Here is a 23752-nt window from a genome sequence, read left to right as displayed (position 1 = left end):
CCTCAATTCACCTACAAGATCACAAATGTTTTGTTACTTTTGATGCAGAAACTACATTGATTAAAGGTCAATGCTCATGTGTTGTAGGCAGTGACGTGCGGTGAGGTTCCTAGATGGTGAGGCACTACTTTTTTCAAGTCACTTTTACAATAAAATTTTTTAACAACAAAAACGGTGTCATAACTTAGCCTACTAATCAAAAAAATTAGCAGCATGCTTTCACATTTATTAAAAATAAAATCCATGCGCCTATCCTTTTGGACTAAAACATCTGTGACTTTGTTGTAGAGACCCTTCTTTACTCCAAACATTATCACTAGATATTGAAAATAAGAGACGGGAAAGCAGAAAAGGCAATTTTTAAAGCATAGCCACACAGCCACTTCTTTTTTGAGTACCAATCTCTTTGAAAGTTGCAAGTTATTTTTTTTTTGTTCAGTCGTCTGATGCAAACCTTATAAATTTGGAACAGGTCTTCCTTTATTTATGACTTCAACTTTGGATTGAAAGTTTAGTTTTTAAAAATCTCTCAGATTTGATACCGTACTAAATCTTCCTCCATTTTATTTACATTTTATAAGAAACAATCCTTTACGCTGCAAGAAGTCACATACCACGTAGGCTCGCGGGCACTCCAGCTTGACGAAAAAGGTTTCATAGCTGTGACGTCACATTTGAGGCGTGCCTCAAATCGTAGCTAAATCGTTCATGATGATTTCTGGCGACTTTGCGAAAGAAAAAGGCACGCATAGTGCAGTGTATGGAAGTTTTCTGATCTGAAGTGAGGCAAAGCTGGCGTTGCCTCTCCTTGCGTATTTCAACGATTTTGACCACATGAACGCTCGATAGGAATATCGCCACAGAAACAGAAACAAATTAAAGCACAGTTTGGGTGTAGAAACGTAAAATTTGGGGGAAAGGGGGCACGACTACAGCAATTCACACAAACTAAAGCACCTAAAAACGTGCAATATTTACTACTTTTCAACAAAAAATATTTATTCTGTGATAACCATTTCTTTGATATAACTTTTGCTTTGCCAGATGTTGGCAGGTGAGGCACTGCCTCACCTGCCTCCCCTGACTGCACGTCCCTGGTTGTAGGCCAATTCGTGTAGTTCCGATTACCGTAGCCTACATCAAAAGTGCTTCATTTGTTCTGTAGGCTATGGTAACGATGAATTTAGAAACAATAAAAAAAATTTTTTTTTGGCGATTATTGTTTTAACACTAAATGTTCGATGCCTCACGAACGTAACAACTGCAGTAAAGGTGAGACCTATGCTTAATCCAACCATCCGGGGATGAAAAGATAAGGTTTCTCATTGAACTAAGCCATCTGCACTAAAGAGTGTAGGGTGGCCAGTTCCTTTCTTTCGGCCACCTTTCCTACAACAACTAGGCCTACGACCACCCAATTTATTACACTCTAGGTAGAGGTGAGCGGTGATTTTTAACAACCAACTTAAGCCAAGAGTCGAACCAGGATTGCATAATTGGAAAGCGAACGCCTTATCCGCGCCATCCTACCGCGAAAAAAGTAAGCATCTCTAAATATTTCTTTTCCTAGTTAGAAGAAAAGTTAGGTATTTGATTCATAAGGAAGGACATCTCGGCTATCAGAATGCAAAAATGGGGACATTTATAAAAGTGTCTGGACTATTCAACAAATTTTAGGTACCGTAAAATGATCTCGTGCCCTGGTTTTAAATATATAAAGTGCTCGCTGGACCACCTGTGTCAACGGGGGTGGTCACTGTCACAATCAATGTGCAAAGCCTCGCAATGGACTGCTTTGTGTCTTCAACGAGCGTGTTGTTTTAATTGTAAAATTCTGGTGCTATGTGTTATTATCGGTTATGACCTGAAGTAACCTTTGATTGCGAATCTTTGTTATGTAACGTAGTTCTGGACCATTCTGTAAGATGCGAACCTCGTACATTCTGTTGTTTTCTCAATCACCAAATATCGTTTGTCATGATGTCACAAGGATGTTTACCAATGGATCTCTGATTGCGAAATCATTATTATGCAATGTATTTTCTAGAATCATTTTTCCTAAGTGACAATCTAGAAACTTCGGCTTGTTTACAATTTAGTGCAACTTGACAGAGCCATGAGTCCTATGATGTAACATTACGTAACCTTCTCGAAGTTACTAGACCGAACAAATCTTCTATAAATAGTGGTGTAATTTGTGTAATCATTATTATTATGGGAGTTGTATGATGATGAGTTGATTATTATGATGAGTTGGTGATGAGAGATCATTGTTGTAGTAGTAGCAGTTGTTAATAGACGCAAAGATTATTGTTGATCGAGAGTTGAAGTATTGAATACGAGTAAAGCAAAGTGATGCTAATATAATTTCTGATTGAAATTAGAATCGTATGAGAAGCTGTGAGTGGATCACGTTAAACTCGATCAAAAGCCGCAAGCGTTGGAATCTATTGCTGTTTACTGTTACTTTGATTAATTGCTGGAAGTGGTGAACCATTCGTTGGAGTCCTTCAAGCGTTTTCATATATATCATTTCACTAGTAGAACTATTCGACATTTAATTGACTGCTTTTCGGTTATAACCCATTAAACTACGTCATTGAACCTTTCCAAGTCTTTTTCCTGGTAAGAGATAGAAAGAAAGCGTGACAGTCACGATATGGATCGAACCTGGCTATGCTTTCGTACTCAACTTGGCAAAATTAGTGATAAAACTTGCAAATAAAAAAGTAAGCATGAAAAGCCCTACGTAGCCTGAGGTAAATATGATTGATTGCAAAACTTTAAAAACATTGAAAATGTGCATGTTTTTCTTGGGGAAAGGCATGTCACCAATTGCAGGGTTGGAAGTAACAACTAGTTGACACTATTCGATAGCGTTATTCGTTGCTTTCTGAATATCGAATGCTTATACCCATTCCTTTTAAAAATAAATATCGAATGCGCGTTATTCACTGCTTTTTTATGCAAGCAACGAAATCGGTATTCGTTTTTCACTAATCGATATTTAGAACGGCTGAATCATTTTTTGTTGTTCACTTACATCGTCGTCAAAACGAATTTACGAGATTTAGTTTTCGGATTAGCCTACTATCCGACCTAGTCTCCCTCCGGTTTTCGAACTTTAAAGGATTAAGGAAAATTTTGCTGCAACACAGTTCAAAAAAACCATGCCAGTGAGACTGAGAGTCGTTAACTGGTTAAATACGCAAATACAATAAAATACAATATTTCTAGCAATTGCTATTCATTGCTTTGTTTAAGTATCGATAGCGGAAAGTCATTGCTTTTTTGAGCACTATCGAATAATGAAATAGTCATTGCTTATTGACTATAACGACTTCCAACCCTGACCAATTGTAGGCCTACTGAGCAAACGTTAGACCAGTGGTTCCCAACCGGAGTGCCATTTACAATACTCTGGGGTGCCGCGAGCTATTTTTCATATTCAGTTTTTGCTTATCTTCAAACGGTTAACTAAGATTAATGTTACTGATGAAATTTTTATGAACGATTGTTTTTGCTGCATCTTCAAGGGAAATTTTTTATCATAGGCCCACCTATCCTTTGCGTCTTTGCGATGTATTTGTAAACTTATGATCTGCAAACGGAAGAGCCGTATAGCATATACATATTAGGCCTAAATTTCAGGCTAACTTTAAAATAAGTAGCCTACTGTGACGTTAATTTTTTTTTTTCAAAATACCTTTTTAAAGTGGCACTCAATCTTCAAGTAAAGTTTTGTCACTATTGGTAGGCTACATTGGTTTCTAAAGGTGTGAATATTAATTGCCCTTCCTAAGGACAGAACCCGGGACTTTGAGCACGGGACGGAGAACCGAAAAAAAATTAAGGAGTTTTCCGCGGCAGGATCAGGTTCACTTTGCAGCAGCTGCAGAAGACTGTCCCAAGCACGTTTTGTACTGTACGGTGTCTTGTTTTTAGCGCTCATTCGCAGCATTTAAGTAGGCAAAACAAATTGATTTAGTTTAATAGTTTTCAGTTTCAGAATGGGTTCAATCATGAAATGCGAATCTCACACGTGAAATATTTACTGTGTGTTTAAAAGCGATGAGATTACTTCCACGACTGACCGGTAGCCTACCTGCAAAGAAATCATGGTTTTGAATACGTATTATTTGGAAAACTGAATGGTTTGGAACCACAGTGTTAGACGTAGGCTATCTATGAAAGTGCAACAACAAATTTTATATCTTAAAACAAAGCCTAGCCTACTTATGTTGTGTTATCATAAAAAGGAATTACCATAGGAAAATTCTTTCAGAAAGATATACTTTTGCCATGAAGCCGAATCGTAGGCTGTGCAAAACAGCACAGAAACCTACGCATACGGTCTGTAGGCTATAGTCAAAATAAAAACAGAGCTTTGGATAGGTATTTCTGGTAATTTTACATAGTTGTAGAGGCTTTTGACGCAGGCCCGGTTACCGAGATGGGCAGAGTGAAGTTTCCAAGGAATTATTTCATCCACTAGCTGCCGCTGGAAGGAAGGCTGTCCTGAAACGCATTGCTCAAGCGCACAACCCGAGAGCCGAACCAGCGTCGCTTGATCATGAGTCGGGCGCTTAACCACCGAGCTAACGGGGCGGACTTTGGCACTATCAGCTCATTTTTTCCGGAGCTTATTTAGCCTTTGCCTCAAGAACAATTTCGTCTGGTCATTTAAACACCATTTATTTAAACATATACCACTAACATTTTCGCTTTCTTTATTGTGACATAAACAAATCAATATCGCTTACAGATCTATAACAATACAACAATAATCTACAATTTACATGATATGAAAAGATTTGCTTTGCAATGTACGCTACTAGACTAATACTGGATTTGTAGCATCATTGAGGGTGAAAAAATAAACGATTGGATGTTCTAACTAAGCAAGCAGAACACAAGGTATTCATTCGCGGGGTAATGCATGGCACCTACCAGGCTAAGTCAGCCATCTAGCTCTAGATTCCAAGCTATCACCATACTTGATAGCTGATGTGCCTTGCATGAGAAAAGTCCTGAACAGCAATCAGTTGTTTTTTTGTTTTTTTCAATGCAAAAATCAACAGACTTGCTGCCTGGGGTGCTTGTGCAGATTAAAGAATTGAGCAATAAAAACATAATCAAGTATTTTTACTACCAGTAATAAAGCTACTAAACAATAAGCACGTAACCAGCTCCCAATTGTATCTACTGCATATGAATCACAACCGTAAACCATTAACAAGTAAAATGCGAAGACAAATCACGCCCAGCACCATCATGTTAGTAATTAGTCGCTTCAGCATGGAGAAAGCAAGCCTGAGAGGTATGCACGATTAAAAAGGGTTCATGCACCAATGTATTGAGGGTTGCAAAGTTATTTCATTGTAACAACATACAAAACACGTTAGTGCAAACGCAGTGCAGCATTGAAGATAATCATGAAGAAAAAAGTGCCCAGATTAGAATAATAACGATTTCGTTTCTTTGTATAAGCCTCTGGCTCAGAAGGTCTATCCCTTTGCAGGGTTTTTGTTGAAGAAATCATCGATTTGACGTTATAATGCAACGTTTTGCTTAAACGGAGAAATTTTAGGTACCGTGTTACGTGTTAATAATAGAAATTGAAAGCGATCAATCGCTATTGAACAGAATCACTGGTGAACGCTGCGGTTGAGTTATTAAGTGGAAAACGATTTCTCAATTATTTTTGTTCACAACACGGGAGTTTTTTAAGGAACGCAAATATTATAAGAGAAAACATTTTGCACAAAGTTGAAAACAATGAATATTCATCACGGGTCCCTACACCTTCATCATTCAAGAGTGTTGTAGATACTGGTCACGACCACATGAAGAAGTCACTCGAGCAATGGATGCCATAAAATAGCTTTAAATTTAATACAATTACTGGCACTTGAAAAGGTACAAGTGCATTGTACAAACAATAAACTAATGTAATTAAAACTTGACTAGTTTGTACTGAAGACGGGATGGCTCTGTCTGAAAACTTGATGCAAATGCAACATAACCCGACGTTAAAACAGCAAATGTGCGCTAGGCATCGTGATCCAACATTCCATCGCACAGAACTCAATAGCCAGCGGGATATCCCCCCTTTCGAGAATCACAAGCAGCGTCCTTCATTCCTTCTGGCGTGACCACGATTGCTTGGACTACAGAACCAGCTGATGATTGTATTTCTATATTGTGACCTTTTTCTGCAAGCCCGTCTATGATTTTCTGTCAATAAAAAAATTATTCATTATGAATCAGGTAAAGTAGCCGATTGGTAGCGAAAAGAAGCTGCCTGTTGTAATGTTTGACTACTTTGAGGTAACACAAACATCTTGCCACAATTTGAAAAGATTATCCGCATTTTGTCGGCAACAGTTCAATTGAAATCTCAATTTAATCGCATAATAATTATGCATCTTCGAATCAACAATGAAGATTTGCAGAGATTTTCTGACAAATAAAGAGTTTTTCCAGTGTACTGTAGTTAGGCAACAAAATGAGATTAACAGCTATTTGAGATGGTAATTATAATGTATTTTATATAGCGCTGTATCTATCCCAGATATGCGTTGCTCTTCAGCTCTTTACAAAGCAGACAGTGTCAGTGCAGTCGTACAGAGGCGCAACTGAGTACTGTATTAAAACTGGTCCATTCCTGAATTCCAAGCAGGAATAAGATTCACGAACGCTTTTAAAGTCATTATTCTGACCAGACAGGGTATCGAACCCAAGTCTACCGATTCAGAGACGGATACTTTAACCACGGAGCCACAAGCCAAAGTTTCTGAAACCATATTTCAACCAACAAAACTTGTTTAAAAATAAAACATAGCGGCTGAAACCAACGTCAGTGTACGTTCGTTTACGTAAGAAGGGATATTATTTTACTTTAGGTTCTTCAGTTAATGGCATCTATGTGGCAATGACTAACAATATTGAATTCAGTAAGCGCAATTACCATGCCAATTGCCAAGTAGTTTGCAACAACAAAAAAATTCAACAATTCTATCCGCAAAAGCGAAGCTGTAAGACGATTAAATTCAATCCCTTTCCATGCACACGTTGAATCTCCAGCCAGCAAAGCACCTCTAGTCATGGTCAGGACAGCGCATTACTGACATTTACACTTTCCACACGACGTCTGAAAGATCAGTTCGGCAAAGACAACCACAGCAGAGTATAGCTGTCTGCCGCTGGAAACTATTCTCCGGCCGATTGCCAATGTCGTAATAAGCTAATATTGTTATTCTGAATAATCATGGCGGCAGGTAAGGCAGCAAAGAAGTCGTCCCTGCCATTCATGTATCAATATCAACCTACCTGATCAAATCCTTTTTCAATCTGGGTAACATTAGGCATCAGTTGGTCGTGTAGTCTCTTCATCTCCACGCTTGGACCGACGTCAAGACCGAAGAACAGCGAATTCATGATTGTCTGTTGGTGAAACAAAGTTGCAAATTCACTGCTTGTTCATTAGTTGGGAATATTCCAGAACATTAAAATATTTCCGGACGAGGAATCGTCCAGTTCACTTAACCAATAAAGATAAATCAACCAACCAGTCACAATCTTTCTCTCTTCTATGTCTGACCCCCGTTGAACTATCTTCAACTTCTAAATATTGAGATTGAAACTCATATGGCGTTAATACAACATTTGTCTTGAACACTAGCTCATTGACAATGACGATAATAATGAAACTGTCCTCAAACTCACCAGAGCAGTCGCAGTTGTGATTTTAGTTCCTCCAGACGCCCCCGCGACCATTTTGACTAGGTTAGTCCCGCTCATTGGGTCCATTTCCACCACAACGGAGGGGCACATGGAGGATAGGGGGCGGTTTCCGGGTTTAATGAAGTTGGTGGGCGATGGTGGGACACCTAAACAAATTAATATGTAACTACGTTGTAAGAATAAATGTATATGGCAACAGGCTCGTTGCGACAGCTTGATAAATATGCAAATGGCAGGTTTGAGACGAAGAGAAAATCGTGATCTCAAAGTCGGAAAGTTTTAAAGTGACTGTTACCTTGTAATCATGCAAATTTAAAAATAAGGCGAAGAAAAACTTTTACAGAATGTTACAGCCTTTGCAAACTTTTACAGTCTTGAAATTCCAATAATTATGAAACAAGACATATCGAAACATTCACGCAAATGACGAGATAAAGTGTAATCTACAACACATAATATCCTCACCAAAGTAATTGGTTATATTCGGAGAAGAAAAGTCATCCATTTCGTTGTTGAAAATGATTCCTGTCCGTTTGCCAAGAACTTTGCTTCCAAAGCTGAAATTGAAACCATGAAACAATGAATTTGCTTTGCTGTGATAACAACTTTAAATATACAATAAGCAATATACATTCGAACCAATGGGAAGCTCGTACTCTGCAGATCAACGTGTGGATTTCTCTGGCAAGAAATTGAGAAGACACGACACGGATTCGAATTTATGTCTTCGCAGTGAGAAACCCAATCGAGCTGGCAATTAAACTGATAAAACTAATTTAATTTGAAAAGAAGAAATTAATTTGTGGATAACTTTCATCCATTGTTATCTAGTGCAACTGAGGTTATCGTTATCTATTGTGTGTGATTATGGTGGAAAATCGAAACCACATTGAGAGTGTCAAAAAGACTCTGCTACACCCCACAACGCCGGTTGGCGACAACAAAGCAGAAAATGAGTGGCCACAAGATGGCATAGGGAGGAAGTTCGGTCAGTTAAAATAATAGAAGATCGGACACTCGCAAGTAAGGTGAGCACATACATTTTACTAAGGCATACCTTTAAGTATACTGGCAAAGCCACAGCCACGTGCTCTGAAGTAGTGTCGAAGGTGACAAAAGCCTTGAAAGGTGACAAAAGCCTTGGAGGGTAAATGAGCATGATCAATTGGTGAGGTGCATACCTTCACCTGGCATTGCCATAATTCCAAACATATCTTTAACAAGGTGATAGATACGAATGTTGCAACGCAATATACGTTGGAAGCTAAGTACTCACTGAAGATTGATCGTGCTGGTGATACCAACTGCATCCCCGTTTGGTCCCACGATACTGAGGTGGGCAGTGCCATGATCGTCCGGTACAACAAAGTCAGGATCATAGTGAGCTACAGGGTAAGTGCGGGAATCGTCGATCTTTGAGCGTATAGCATCAGCGTACCAGTCTGCTGTCATGTTCTTGACAAGCTAAAGGCAATAAGTAAAGATAAAAGGGGCCCCATACTTGATTCAAGTGTCGGGTATGAGAAGATAAGGTTCTCATTGTACTAATCCTTCGGCACTAAAGAGAGTAGGCTGGCCAGTTCCTTTCTCTCGGCCGTCTTTACTTCAGCAACTACGCCCACCCAATTTATTACACCCTGGGTAGAGGTGAACGGTGTTTTTCAGCAACCAGCTGAAGCTAGGAGTCGAAGCAGGTTTGCATAATTGGAAGACCAACGCCTTATCCGTTGCGCCATCCCACCGCTAAAGACAACACACGCTTTTAAAACACCGCTTGTTGTGACTTGTCCACCGACATATTGAAAGGATATTACCATTAGAAGCTTAGGACAGTAATAATTTAAACAAAATAACAAAAGGTTTTTGCAACCAACGTACGGTGTTCGTGTTTTTTGAGACGTTAACTTCGCTTCATGCATAAGTGATGTTTACGTGCACCTGTGAACTTCAACCAACCTAGGTCAAGCAAATTTCAAAAAATCTTTAAAATATATCACGAAACGGATGAAAAGTTATTTTGTTAAAACGTCTAAATATGAAATTGTGTTGATCATTGGCCTTTTCAACATGACAGGAGCCTTGGTGTTTATTGAGTGTGTAAAGAAAAAAAAACATAATATGATACATAATAAGGGGCACAGAAAAAATTGAACATGAGTCCTCTGTGTTGTAACGGATATACCTCAATCAAACGACACAAACTTAGCCACCAAAAGTTGCAGTTTTGCATTGTTTCAACGTCGCTCGACAATGATTCCAACATTGTGAAAACAGAAACTTATCCGGACTGGATCCCAGGCAGCAAAATGGTTGATTTACTGACCGGAAAGTGGTGGAATGGGAGTTACCTCTGTGACATTCGGATTGTTCCTTTCGTCACCAAGCGACGAGCGCTTAGCGTAGGCGTACCTAAACGCTTCGACGATACGATGATAGGTGAGGATCTGGCTTTGAGTATCACTGAAGCTGTTAGAAGAGAAATCGTAACCTGAAAGAAAGTACAATAATAATAACAATTTCTTCTACCGAACTTTCTAAATGTGGTTGATGCACCACAGATCGACACATTCTTTTGCTACGGAGTTGTATATTGAAAGGTCCCACTGACTACACTGGGTGGTAAGCTGGGGGCTCACAAAAAGATAATCTGATGTTTGGAGCTTGGTGTCAATAAATCTTAGTAATCGATTCGTTGCAGCTGTTTGTTGTCTCACAATTAACTTCAAGCTTGTATCTGAAGATTGACTCTTTTAAATAATAATAGTGATTTAATAGAGTTTTTTTGGTATTTATAAACATATAAACCTAATCAGTGGGTGTCATATATTTGGACAATGAGAAAGAAAATCGAAATGTCAACCTTCTTGGCCCCCCCACAAGTATGCCAGTAAGTGTCCTGCCAAGCTACGGTAGTGTGCTTTGGGCAAGTGTCAAACCGGTGGCTTATCAAGCGTCTACAAGACAGTAATATTTTTCTCTGCTATATGTAGGTAATGGGCGGCTATTAGAAGTTTGAAGTTTTAAGGAAAATTTATGCAGTGGATCAATCATACTAATAGATTTAATGTATACGAATAAAGATATATATAACTTAATATTCCCAATCCATTATGAAATCAATTCAAAAAACGTAAGTTTTGATACAGCAATTAAAACACGCGTCATGGATGCGTCGGGGCTAAGTGGTCAGCGATGTATAATTTCATTAACTAACTAAATCTTTGCACTTCGTTGCAAAGCACCTTTTGTCAAGAAAGCTGCGATACATTGAACCAGAACAAAGAAAAGAGCTGAAACCAAACACACATTCTTTTTGACGTCACAATGGAAGGTAAGCGATCTCAAAAGTGCACCGTCATAGTAAACTCAGTGGAAATTAATCGTCATGATGACACATACCTAAACAGGTGTTGCGTGACGTGTGTGCGGTCGAAGTAAGAAAATTGAAACTTTATTGAAAACCGCGTTGGACAAGGCAAGTCACACCAAACAATTTAAAACCAGAACTCAACCTTCACGGTCGTTAAATCGACCCCAAAGCGACCATTTCCCAAATAGGGAAACGACCTGTTACCTGAAAAAGATAGCTATGAAACACCTAACATGATTTCATATCCGACACAAAAGACAGAGAGAGCTGAAGCATGACAACTACGTCATCATCAAGTGACTGAATAAAGTGATGCATTTATTCGTCACGCATGGCTGATCATTGAGGTGTTAGTGTTTATTTCGTAAACTTGAGCTTTTGTTATTCGGTTGACAAAGTGCGTCACGACCAGGACTGCTCATTAGGAAACAAAAGCAGAAATAACAACAAATCTATGCACTTGGTATTGAGGAAAGGTTTAATTCTCAAGTCACAAGTTTCCCCTTCGAGGGTTGCCAGGTTCGTCAAATTACACTGTGGAGGTTTACGACAAACACCATTTTTTCGTCATCTAGGGAATAAGGAAAAATACTAAAAGAAACGCCGGATTGTGTTTAAATAACCCCTTGGACCCTTACGTTCGGCCACGACACATTATGGTTTTGAGAAGCGGACCTTTTCAAATAGAATGACCTGTGACAAGGCAAAAATATAATAGAATGACCTGCATTGTTTGGAAAACAAAGCCCGATTGTTTTCTTTCAAACGTGACGTGGCTATAAACTAACCGCAATTTCCATACTACTGCAAAACTCATCGCTCATCAAAATGAAACTTAGAAATAAAACGAAATAAAATTATTGAGAAATACTAAAAATAACAATTATATAATTACATAAATGCTTTTCTGAGAAGAAATGAAGCAGTGAATTATATACTGGCTTTCAACGCAACGTCATTTAAAGTTCCCAACCTACCAAAGAGGTCACAAATTAACAATGCGATACCGCACAAAGACAAACAATATTTTCATTCCAAGTCCCCAACAAAACAAAATTCGTTTGCTTTCTTTATTTTGTTTGGAACATATTTAAACTTCTTAGCAGTTTGAAAATCTTGTACAACAGTCCTCAACTGCATAGTTTCTAAGTCATTTCAAACAACACTCTTGGAATTGAACAGAACCTCAACATCAGGAATGACAAGCAAATGTTACATAACTGGGTGGAGAAACCGAACACTTAATAATAAGAATTTTATGGTTTTAGTTATGGTCGCTCTACAACACTCAACAGCTACTTAAGGTATTTTAGCGACAGGGCTCATTTTTAATTTTATATCAGATTTACAATGTCATCACAGTATTACCAGACTTGTTCTCTGAATACTGAAAAGTTTGGGAGTTCATGCTTCTAGCCCTAGTTGCAAGCGTTCATTTGATGAAAGTGAAAGCAAAGACAAACAAGTTGATGTATTGCTTCACTGACATTTCGCGCATCATCACAATGCGCATCCACAGCGAACACAAGCGGTACTGTTTTTAAAGTCGTCGGTTTGACCCGACCTGGAATTGATCTCAGATCTACCGGCACCAGAGACGAAGGCGATAAACACTCGGCCTGAGACGTGGAAGACAGATGAATTCTCTCGAAACCAATTAATTAGAAAATATATAACAAACATGACAAGCCACAAAAGCATACAATTCTTTGTTTAAGGAAGGATTTTTACGCTTGGTGTGTAAGGCCGAAGGGAATTCAAATGAGATTTATTTTTACGTTTTATTAACGTAAGTTTAAAAACATACCATCCAAAATGTTGAGGATGAGGGCCAGAACAGCGCCGCTGGCAGGGGGGCCAGGGGTGAACACAGTAAGGTTGTCAATCAACACGTGGAGAGACTCTTTTACTTCGGGCCTGAAAAATGCACAGGAAAATTTAATTGTTTATCAGGATTATTTAGACTTCCAGCTGCAGTGTTAATTTGGTGAATTAGAAAGTAAAGCTGAGACATATCGATTACTTTGACCATTTCATCGGTGTCTTGCGCACAGTGAAAATGCGCATGCTCAGAACAAATAACACACGATATATTGTTTCAAAAATTTATAGTCTGCGGGTAATGGCAAAAAAACAATCAAGCTAAAAATCATTCAGAATTGTGATTTAAAGATGCAACAGTTACTTGCGTTGAATAACATCTGGCTAAAAGACCAATGTGTTTGCAAGCGCAGAAGCACTTCGAGTCAAAAACAACGCATTGAAATTAAAAGCCAAGCAAAACATGAAGCCTAACTATCAGGACAGTCGTGATTCAATTATTTCATCAATATAAACTTGCAACTTGAGCAAAAAAAAACTTGCAAACCTGGCATCACTACAATTGAAAAGCTGCATTTGGTGACGAAATGTTCATGCAACAACTTCCCTCCTACGGTATGCTTGTAGCAAGCAATCTCATTTCATAAACTATTTTGTTTCTGACCAGTTGCTGTTCTATCTTAGTTCGCCCTGGCTAGTCAAGTAGAGAAATCTTACATGTAATCTTGCAAATCCTGCTCGGTGATAATGTTATCTCCATACGCGTCTTCTAAGTCGAGGATGATGTCCTTAGATAACTTTCCCCTGTAGTAAGCATCGGCCCCATCTTCTGCAATTGTCTTCAGAGTGTTAGCGAGCTGAGGGCGACGGACAATATCGCCTTCAACTTTAAGAGATCCATCGTCGTTTTCGAATATCTGCCTAAGAATGGACGCACGTTAAGTAAGGAAAGATGCCAGAGAATTTGGTGACGTAGGTAGACAAACATTGAGTCAGTACTTGAAGAAACAAAATGTGATATCACTATCTCACAGAAAACATTTGAATTGATACTCACACCAATCGTAAGCTTCTTTACATTTTCTTATTTCGTCAACCAATCAACTTAAACGATAAACAAATTAACAATGGTATTAGAACCCAGTGAAAAGTTCAGTGACGAAGTGTTACTTTGGAATATCAATAAAGCTTGGCTTGGTATGATGGGAGGAAAGTGTTGGTTGCAAAACTAATTCGAAATTTCACATCGAAATCAAAGCAATCCTGGTGATTTGAAAAGTGTCTTAACTCAAACCCGCATTATGATAGCAAGTCATTTAGGTGGACCACATAAATCACATAACAAGATTGGAGAAAAAGCATTGTCATATTTATAACAAAAATGAGCTTATTTTTCACTGGAATGCTAGGGTCATTTTATCCGAGCGGCAGGCAATTTGGGACTGGTAACATCCATGTGGCTGTTTTGTTCATTCTATTTGAAATATTGCAACTTCTGCATGCAAGTCGAATCCTAAACCTGACTTTATTACCACAAGGCGGCAAGTTTTATTTGAAACTAGATTTTTAGTCGAGTGGTGAGAGCCTGGTACGATACTCGACAGGGCACCTGTTCGACACCGCCCAAGAGCATGCGGCTGTGTCTGTTGCAGGACACTTAAAGGCATGCCTGAAGGTTGACACAAAGATTGGCTTCCTTGCCTTCCCGTCCACACCGGGCGTAAGCCTGGATAGTGGATACGATACAAAATGACGAAGGGTGCTGGTAACAATTGCAATTATACACTAAATAAGGAAATAAAAAACAAGCGAAAAGATGACATTCATCATGATCAAGTTCAAATCATCATGTATCATTATCATCATGAATCATGATCAAGTTCATTCATCAAGTTTAAATATTGTAGCCGCACAGTACAGATCTGTCCTGCCATGCATCTAAACAAAAAATTAAAATTCTACATTGGTTGGCATTTCAATGAAACACGAAGCGCAACATTAGGTTATTGTTATTCAACAAAAAGGAAAAGGCGCAACACGTGATCATACAGTACTATAATTGGCAATCTTTGAAACATAAGACCTCTTCCGTCATCATGCAACTGCCTATTAAGCTAAGCGCTGAACTGTGCGGTTAGATACAAAGAAATTTGTTGACATTAAAACACATTAAAACAATTTATGTTTGTTTAGATGCGTGATTGATTGCACAATTTAGCATTTAGTCAATCCAAAATAGTATGGGGGGACTGGAGTGAAAGTTTGAGAAATGGAAAGAAGCATTTGAAACCAAGGGTATGAAGGTGAATCTTGAAAAAACAAAAGTGATGGTGAGTGGAGCAGAAGGAACAGTTGTTGAGAACAAAGTAGATCCCTGTGGAATATGTGGCAAGAGAGTGATGAGAAACTCAATGCAATGCAAGGAATGTGGAAAGTGGGTACATGCAAGATGTGCTAATGTCAAGAGAGCCGCAACAAGATTGGCGAAGTGTTTTGTTTGTGGGAAATGCAGTAAAGGAAGGAATGAAGTGGAAGGCCATGATGATGAGTTCTGCTATGGAATCGAAACAGTGACAGACTTCTGTTATCTGGGTGATCGGATAAATGGAAGTGGTGGATGTGAAGCAGCGGTGACAACAAGGGCAAGATTGGGCTGGGCAAAGTTCAGGGAATGTGGGGAAATGTTGCATGGCAGAAAATTTTCACTAAGGATGAAAGGAAAAGTATATCGGAGCTGTGTGCGGCCTGCAATGCTATATGGTAGCGAGACATGGGTATTGAGAGAGAGTGAACTGGCAATCCTGAGAAGAACGGAAAGGTCAATGGTGAGAGCAATGTGTGGGGTGAAAACGAGAAGGGAAAAAAGGACTGAAGAATTGTTGGATATGCTAGAGATGAGAGAGACCATAGACCAACTGGCAAGGGCAAATGGAGTAAGATGGTATGGACATGTGATAAGGAGGGAGGAATGAAGTTTTCTTAGAAAGGCACTAGATCTAAAGGTGGATGGAAAGAGGAAACGCGGTCGTCCAAGAAGGACGTGGAAACAACAAGTGAAGGATGAATTTAAAAAAGTCGGACTGAAGGAGAAAGATGCAAGGGACAGGGTGAAATGGAGAAAAGGGATTAAAACAATTGCTGCGCGGAAACAATCGGCCACCCCCACTAGTGGGGAACAAACCGACGATGGATTATGATGATGATGAAAATAGTTCTTATAAGGCTGCAGTAGGCTACAGCCGAAATCATTTGCACACAGTATGGTGATAAATGCCATTTTGTTGCTTCACTTTGTTTGCCTACCTATGGTTCAACATTGAAGTAACCTCTTGAAAACGGAAAAAGGAAGCAACCGAATTGCAAAAACCACAATGCTCAACCAATGGTGGATGCCACTCGGGCATGAGAGGGATAAGTTTGACTACGGTACCCACTCAAATGTACTAAAATATACAGTATAATTAAAATGGTACAAAGAGTAACCACAAGGTCATCTACCAAACCTTCCATTCTTGTGGCCGTGGGATATAATGTCGATGCACATTAATAAAAAAAACTTTAAAGTCCCGCACCACACTAAGTGGATTGAAAAGAGCGGAGATTTTTTGATGTTGTAAGACAAGCACAAGCTCTCAGTGTTCGGCTATACAGTACAGCCAAAAACCTTATCCTTCCATTGCAAGATCTGAGTGTTGACCAATATTTAACAACTGGGAATGACAACAGTTGTATAAAAACCTTTTCATTGTATTTTTGAGCTGATAGCATCTCAGAAGACCAAGTTTTGCCCTCCTTTCACTGACTAAAAATCACAAAACTTTTCCTAATGTGGCAAATACAATATTCGCAAGAAATGCACAGAAAGGCCCGTTTCGGCGAGTTCCCTATTCGGTGACAGCCTTTTTCGGCGAGAACCCTATTTGGCGTTTTTTTGAAAATCCAACGACGCCTTCTGTATAGAAATGTTTGAACTATTAAATTAAAATGTTTGCTCACATAAAATTGACATGTATCCTACGTCATCCACCTTCTTTGCGTCATAGTTATGTCATTCGTCATGTCATTCATTTTTTAAATAAGCTATTTGTTGATTTTATATGATATTTCAAATATATTTTACATCAAAACAACCTTTTTTACAAAACGATGCTGTAACTCAAAACAGTCAAAGAATTTTTGATGTCAACAAAACTTTTGATTGTGATGTAAAGGCAATTACATCGTTTTATCGTTGCCAGACGTTGAAATCGTGTACAAAAGGGAACTTTTGCTGGCCAGGTTACCTGTAAGAGTTCGCTTCTAGAAGAATAGTAGGTAGTCACTGGGAGTGGACAAGGCAAGGTAATAGGCAAGTTGTAAGAACAACATAGCTTTTCCCAACTACAGATCGGATAGTCTTCAGTTAGTCAGTATCCTATAATGACTAAAAAACGAAAAAATCCTCCGACAACACGGATGGCAAAAGCTTCGGTCGGTCTGACCGGAAAGCGGTTAAGGTTCAGCAAACAGCGAGTGAAGTGCGGGATCTGTTCGAAGGAGTTATCGAGAGAAGCATTGCCACGTCACTTTGGAACTTATCATTAAGGTAAACTTCCGGCCAATAGCGTTTAGTAGCCTAACGTCGCAAAGCATTCTCAATTTTGAACATGTTTAATTTAATAGTGGTAAGCAAAAGCATGCTTAGTAAAATGCGCCTACTACGTTTTCACTTTTCAACAATAAAATTTTATAGATAAACCCGTTCAAGTGCATAAGGAACAACGAATCGATAGCCTACATTCTTTTCTCGACGAGACAGTGATGACGTTTCTGAGTTTGCACTAGCAGTTCGGTCGGTGAGCTACCATCTGCAAATACAAGGTCAGGCCCTGGCGATAGCACGGCTTCACTAGATGTTCAAGCTCATCAGCAAGTTGAATCGACCTTTCATGTTGAAGTACCACCAACAATCGAAGGATCTGGGTTTCGGTCTGAAGTTGCAATGTTGTACGAAGGGGCTTGTTTGCCATCTCGGTACACCTTAAACGCTGTAACATTACGCCGTTGTTTCGTATTATCGTAGTATTGTTCCGTTTTCTTTTATCTGCAGTTCATTTTTCGCTATATCTTTGCTGTGTTTCTTGGTAACTTGCATATTTCGCTCCTAACTGTGTTTGCGTGCGGGTACGTGCCTAACCATTTACGATTTTACGTACTAAGCGAGACTATAGAGATGCCAAAGGAAAAATTCTCACAGTAGGCTATGCTAGGTGTATAGCCTAAAGGATTTTTTCTTTTACGATCCTCAGTTTCACGTTTGCAACAGTTCTCTTCATGGAGCAAAACAAATAATATACATGTCCGCATTGTCCGGTAGGTACACAACTTAGCGCTTGATACTCCTTTGCAATCACTCAACCAGCGTACCATTAAAAACTTAAGTAGTGACTCTGATACCACACAACTTGTGCGGTAATTCGCGGCCAAACGCTTATAATCTGACTCTTATGACGTCATATTACTATTCGACAAACAAACGCAGAATTTTTAGTCGTTCGACAAGAAAGAAAAAATCGCAGCCCTGGCCAGGTCTAGGCAAGCCTTAAAGCAGCCGGCGGCCATCGCCGCTAAGTAGTGCTTGAATGACCGCCAGTGCTACCTCTTCAGTCGGCCAATTTGGCCGCCGGTTTCTTCTAGCTAATTATTTAATTTCGCAATAGAATGATCGTGGATTAACCGTCGAAAATATCTAGTATCAAAGAGTGACGCAGACATAGGTCAGCGCGTCATAATCACCACTGTCGTATTGTGCGGAAACATTTGCTATTGCATGGAAAATATCCAACTGCGATCACCAGTTATAAGTCTTGATTGTAATTCCCGACGTTTATTTTAACAAAGTGTTAATCCGAAGTGCTAATTTACATTGGCTGGCAATATTGTCGTTTTTATGTTGATTCAATGTTGTCGGACATTGAATCGTTGTTAAAAAGGAGAACTACCCAGACAACAAATTCGTCATTTTTACCCTGATTTAAGGACTGCAAACGTAGAATCAATGTAAAAATGACGGATTTTGTAGTCTGGGTAGGTTAGTTGACATCCGAGGAGAAAAACCTGTCTTCAGAGTTGGGAAATGTTTCCGCTGTGTGTTAGTGACTTCACACCTTCAATTTGGTGACATTATAACGGTATAAATGGTCAGGTTTTATGAAATGCGGTATGCACTTATGCAGTTGAAACAATTTAGTGTCATTAGATGGTCCCGCAATACCGGATTACAATCTCGATAAAGCAGTTATTGCGTAGTACGACGATTCTATAGCTGGACGTCGCCCAGTCTTCAACAACATTTTGACATTGTTGCAAGTTTAATTCTATTTACTTGTGCTATCGTTATTTGTATTTTGGCCTTCCAAGCACGCAGATTTGGCCGCCGAGAAGGAGCTCTCGGTAGGCCACGATGGCTGCCGGAAAAAACACGAGTTTTAAGGCCTGTATAGGTTGTACCTGAGAAACATTCACATTGATTCAATGTCTGAATATTGAATAATATTCAATCGTTGGATTTACAGAAGGCATCGTTGGATTTTCAAAAATAGCCGAATAGGAAACTCGCCGAAAAAGGCTTGTCGCCGAATAGGAAACTCACCGAACCAGATTCGCCGAATAGTAGCAGACCCAGAAATGCATGCGGATCATCAGCATAAAAAGTTGAATTAAAGTTTTTTTACCACAAATTGAAGGTCCGGTTGTGAATCAGGTCTTCTTGTCCTGAAATGGCGCTGGCCAATGCACTTGAAACCACCATGCCTTCTTGGGCAATTTTAATAGAAGGGGTAAACAAGTCCTTCCAGGGTAGCTTTCCATATCTTTGGTGGGCCTCCCAGAAACCTGATATTTCACCAGGGACTGCCACAGCTAAACTTCCTGCAATGTGAAAGCAAAGCTATTATATTTCAACCAATTCTGAAAACCTCAGTACATAAATATCGAACACAAATATCGATAGAAAACTGTAAACCAAGCAAGTTAGTCAACTATAACTGATGGACACAGCCACGAGACCACGTTCAATATAAGTTTGAACATTATTATAATTGTTGAGTGTTACATGCGGCTTCATCTTCTCTTCAGTAAGCATAAACAACTTCAAAACATAACATGCAGTGATTATTCGAATCCACTACACTGGTACTACACCAAGTCAGCTGCATGGCCGAGTGGTGAGAGCCATGGTTCTACGTTCGAAAGGGCGCTAGTTTGACACCGCTCAAGAGCATGCAGCTACGTCTTTGGCAAGACCTGTCGATTGGGAAGTGACGCCCTTCGACTATAGCCCTTGATTCCTCTCATGATTATGAGTAACAGTATGCTGCTCTAGAGAGAAATGTTTACTATCCTTCTGGGGGCTAGTTCGTACTGAACTGAACACCAGGCTTGATTCATTTTGATACAAGAGCACAGCAACTTGGTGAAAAAAAAAATTCAAAAAAATTCGGTCAAGTCAATACCACAAATCTTGAAGATTTGCTCCCTACTGCTCTCTGCTTTAGCACTCATAAGTCTTTTTATACGGTACGTCAATTTAACGCTTGAAGATGTTTAACCAATGTAAAAAGCCAATTTTCTGGCTTGTGAACCATTATTGTAGACGGGAAAACACACACTACTACTCGCGATTGAAGCAGCTACGTGGCGAATTTGGGGGAATTTGCCTATTGAAAACAACTCCACCTTTTTTACTTTGCTTATAAATCAAAACATCAAAATTTACCTAAAACAGAGATTTCGGAGTTTCCTTCGAACATATTTTCGTCTGCCATGGCTGGAGCAACTTCGCGAGCATTTATGAACGTTGAACTTCCTGTTGTTGCATTGTAGATGGTCATAAAAAAGCCTCCTCCAATTCCAGTGCTGAAGATACAAATAAAACATCAAATTAGATATGACGCTACAGAAGAGTTGGCACTAGATCATTCAATTGCCATCTCCGCTTGCAGTAGATTGCGCATCAACATGGGTTATCTGTTTCTATGAGTCACGTTAGCTAGCGAGCTTGTCCAGTGTTGCCAAATTGAGCTCGGTTCATGCCTAGATGTTATCATGCCATCGTTTTGGTAGTCTGCCTCGTTTCCGCTTTTTCGACTTTACCTTTTATATTATATACATACTGAATTTTATACATTGTCACATTCATGATTCACCCAACTTTCTTTTTGCATGTTGTTGATGGATAAAATTAAAATGTGTTGTTTCGGCAGGTTCAAAATTGTATAAATCTTTTCGATTTAAGAATTTTTATTTGAGAATATGCTTTAGGCCTATTCAACGTAAATCTCCATTTACAATGATGTTAAAAAGTGGATGTAGGTTACAACAATCTTTTGGTCTAACAAAAAACCACGTTAATCTAAGATGATGTTATTACCTGATGACAAAAAAACAAATACCACTGTTGATGGGTGCATATTAACAACTAACAAACGATGAAAGATGTAGGCACATTAAGGTACCGTAAGTTGATTGCAGGAGGCATTAACAGAAGCAACTTAGTATTAAAATATCTTACAGTAGTATAATTCATAACATCTGTACAATAAGCATCGAACAGGGAGAAGAATAAAGTAGTGGATACTGGATAGCACTGTTTTGTCTCTGAGCTTCATCAGTAGTGCGTTTACTATGAGGACAGTTTTGGTCAGCTACAGCCATTTGCAGCACATCGCTTCTCTCCATAAAACGACAATCAATGCTCGCTCATCAAGTGAGCATTTTCAACAAAACCTGCGCATTTACCTGTGGCAGTTGTACAATCCTACACACAACATTGTTGCGATGGCGGAATCCACTACAGAACCACCTCCTTGAAGAATGTCTTTTCCGATTTCAGAGCATGGCCCAGCATCACTTGCAACAGCTGCACTTGGATATGATGCAGCCGATGGGAATGCTGTCACAGGAGAACTCGGGGCAGTAGTAGTGACGGGTACTACAGATGAGCTCCCACGTGGTGGAAGGCCAAAGTATAAACCAAAGAATAAAGCAAGACCAATCAGGAATCCTAGCACCAAACCCAGTCCACAGGAACGTGCGTTCCAACTTTTCTGAAAAAATGATTACAGAAATTAGCACACAACCATTTATTCATGCCCGGGGTAAATCGTGCATTTGTTTAGAAAACAGTTTCTGAGATTCCCAAGGAACAAAGATTGAGGTTGATAATTAAAAACAAACCAGAATATAGTAGTGTTACCAGCATTGACACACACTGCCTTCAAATAAAATAACTTGCACTGTGCTAGCTGTGCAACAAAATAGGCAGAATTGTTAAATAATACATTTTTACTCATTTTTGTTTTTTTGGCATCTTATTTGTCTTTTATAGCCTACTCTGTGCTATCATTTCATTTCTTAAGTGTTATCATATTTTTTTAAGCAACAATAAGTCATATTAATCAATAATATACACATTACACAACTGAGAAAATGAAGAACTGCGAAAGTATGGTTGCCAAATAGCTTGTGATAAATTAAATAATCTTTAACTTAGTTTTAGAGTCCAGAAAATCAGAAAATGCTGTCCTACTGCCGACCAAGACACTCTTCAGACCTATCGATTGTTTCTGGAATGGCCCGTTTCGGTGAGTCCGATCATTGCCGTTTTAGGGTTAGGGTTTAGAAGTTAGGAACTCACCGAATCGGACTCACCGAATAGTAGCAGACCCGATTGTTTCTATCAGGATTATATCTTTCAGAGTAAACATTTGTTCTATTCAGCTGTTTTTACATATGATGTAAGTGGAGCTTATTTAAGAAAAGTTTTCAGTCACTTCATTTTAGAAAGTTTTTAGTCAGCCACCCTTTTTTTAACTTAATAGATGTCTAGTTTATTTCAGAATGAAGCAGAACTGCAAAAGTATACCCCTTTGATTCCACAATTAAGAACATACAGGTTGTCCACAAAAAACAACCAGGTTTTGTTTGCTTTTGTTCAACGACTCACATCATTAATCATATATATACAACAAAAAACGTCGCTCATGAAAGTAGTAATCTACAATCGGAAACTTCACTTTGTTAAGCATGCGATAGACACATTGTTAGCTTTAAAATATAATTTACCTTACGTCTTTTATGAGATGTAGATAAAAATTCAGTGTCTTCAAACCACTCCTCATTTGTATTAGAGTGATTCATTTCAAACTACCTTACAAACTATAAAAAGTTGTATCATATGATATGATATATAATATAATTTAAAATGTTTCAATCACTGATAAGGGACCATGTATCTTTACTTCATTTAAAACAGAAGTGAAATTCCAATGCACTCCGTTATTTTTACATTCATTTCTTTGTGGTTTGAGGTCATCACAGCACCAGCAAGTTTTCTAATTTCTTGATTGCAGATTGTTAAAAACTATACCATGGGATCACACCATGCTCAAGCAAAAGTAATTCCCATAAAATGACAATTTTTCAGCAACAAACAAAGTTTGGTCAAAACGAAAAGATTGTTGTCTTAAATTACTATTACTGATTCTTTTATCACTTTGACAAAAAAACATTGCAAGAAAAGTATGTACGGTACTTTAGGCTACTAAATAAGTAGGCGAGGCTATTACAGAAATTTGGGAATTTGGAGTTAAGTCATTAAGGCCATCATCATCATATGATCCAACAAAAATGAAAGACATCATACTCGAGTTTCACTCTTGTTGAGAAGCATTGGTGGTGCATATCTATGTTGTCTTGAGCGAAAATGAAACTTCCGACTTAATGGAAATTGTGAACGTCTTTGACTTTGCTGGGAATCGAACCTCCGTCGACTTT

The 23752-nt window shown here is 38.9% G+C and overlaps 1 protein-coding gene across 1 annotated transcript; it reads right to left on the bottom strand.

The window, feature by feature from the left end:
* Positions 1-4713: 4713 nt before the first annotated feature.
* Positions 4714-23360, bottom strand: LOC145784245 (glutathione hydrolase 1 proenzyme-like). Its single transcript, XM_082596035.1, has 12 exons — positions 23042-23360; positions 21716-22023; positions 20694-20833; positions 19651-19846; positions 13655-13858; positions 12924-13033; positions 10095-10234; positions 9023-9210; positions 8212-8303; positions 7729-7892; positions 7333-7446; positions 4714-6237 (listed from the first exon to the last, which is right to left on the bottom strand). Exons 1-12 carry the CDS (start codon positions 23114-23116, stop codon positions 6088-6090), a joined length of 1881 nt encoding a protein of 626 aa, XP_082452161.1. The 5' UTR covers positions 23117-23360; the 3' UTR covers positions 4714-6087.
* Between the last annotated feature and the right edge of the window lie 392 nt (positions 23361-23752).

The sequence above is a fragment of the Aplidium turbinatum genome, chromosome 1 (assembly GCF_918807975.1).
Source record: "Aplidium turbinatum chromosome 1, kaAplTurb1.1, whole genome shotgun sequence".
Lineage (NCBI taxonomy): Eukaryota > Metazoa > Chordata > Ascidiacea > Aplousobranchia > Polyclinidae > Aplidium > Aplidium turbinatum.
The sequence above is the reverse complement of the archived record's forward strand: the minus strand, read 5'-3'. Positions and strand labels throughout refer to the sequence as shown.

Excerpts from the sequence above, each read along its gene's own strand:
- LOC145784245 (XM_082596035.1), bottom strand. The coding sequence starts at position 23,116 with ATGAATCACTCTAATACAAATGAGGAGTGGTTTGAAGACACTGAATTT. Across the intron at positions 8,304-9,022 it reads ACCAGCACGATCAATCTTCA|CTTTGGAAGCAAAGTTCTTG; the intron begins GTGAGTACTTAG and ends TTTCAATTTCAG. Across the intron at positions 7,893-8,211 it reads GAATATAACCAATTACTTTG|GTGTCCCACCATCGCCCACC; the intron begins GTGAGGATATTA and ends TAATTTGTTTAG.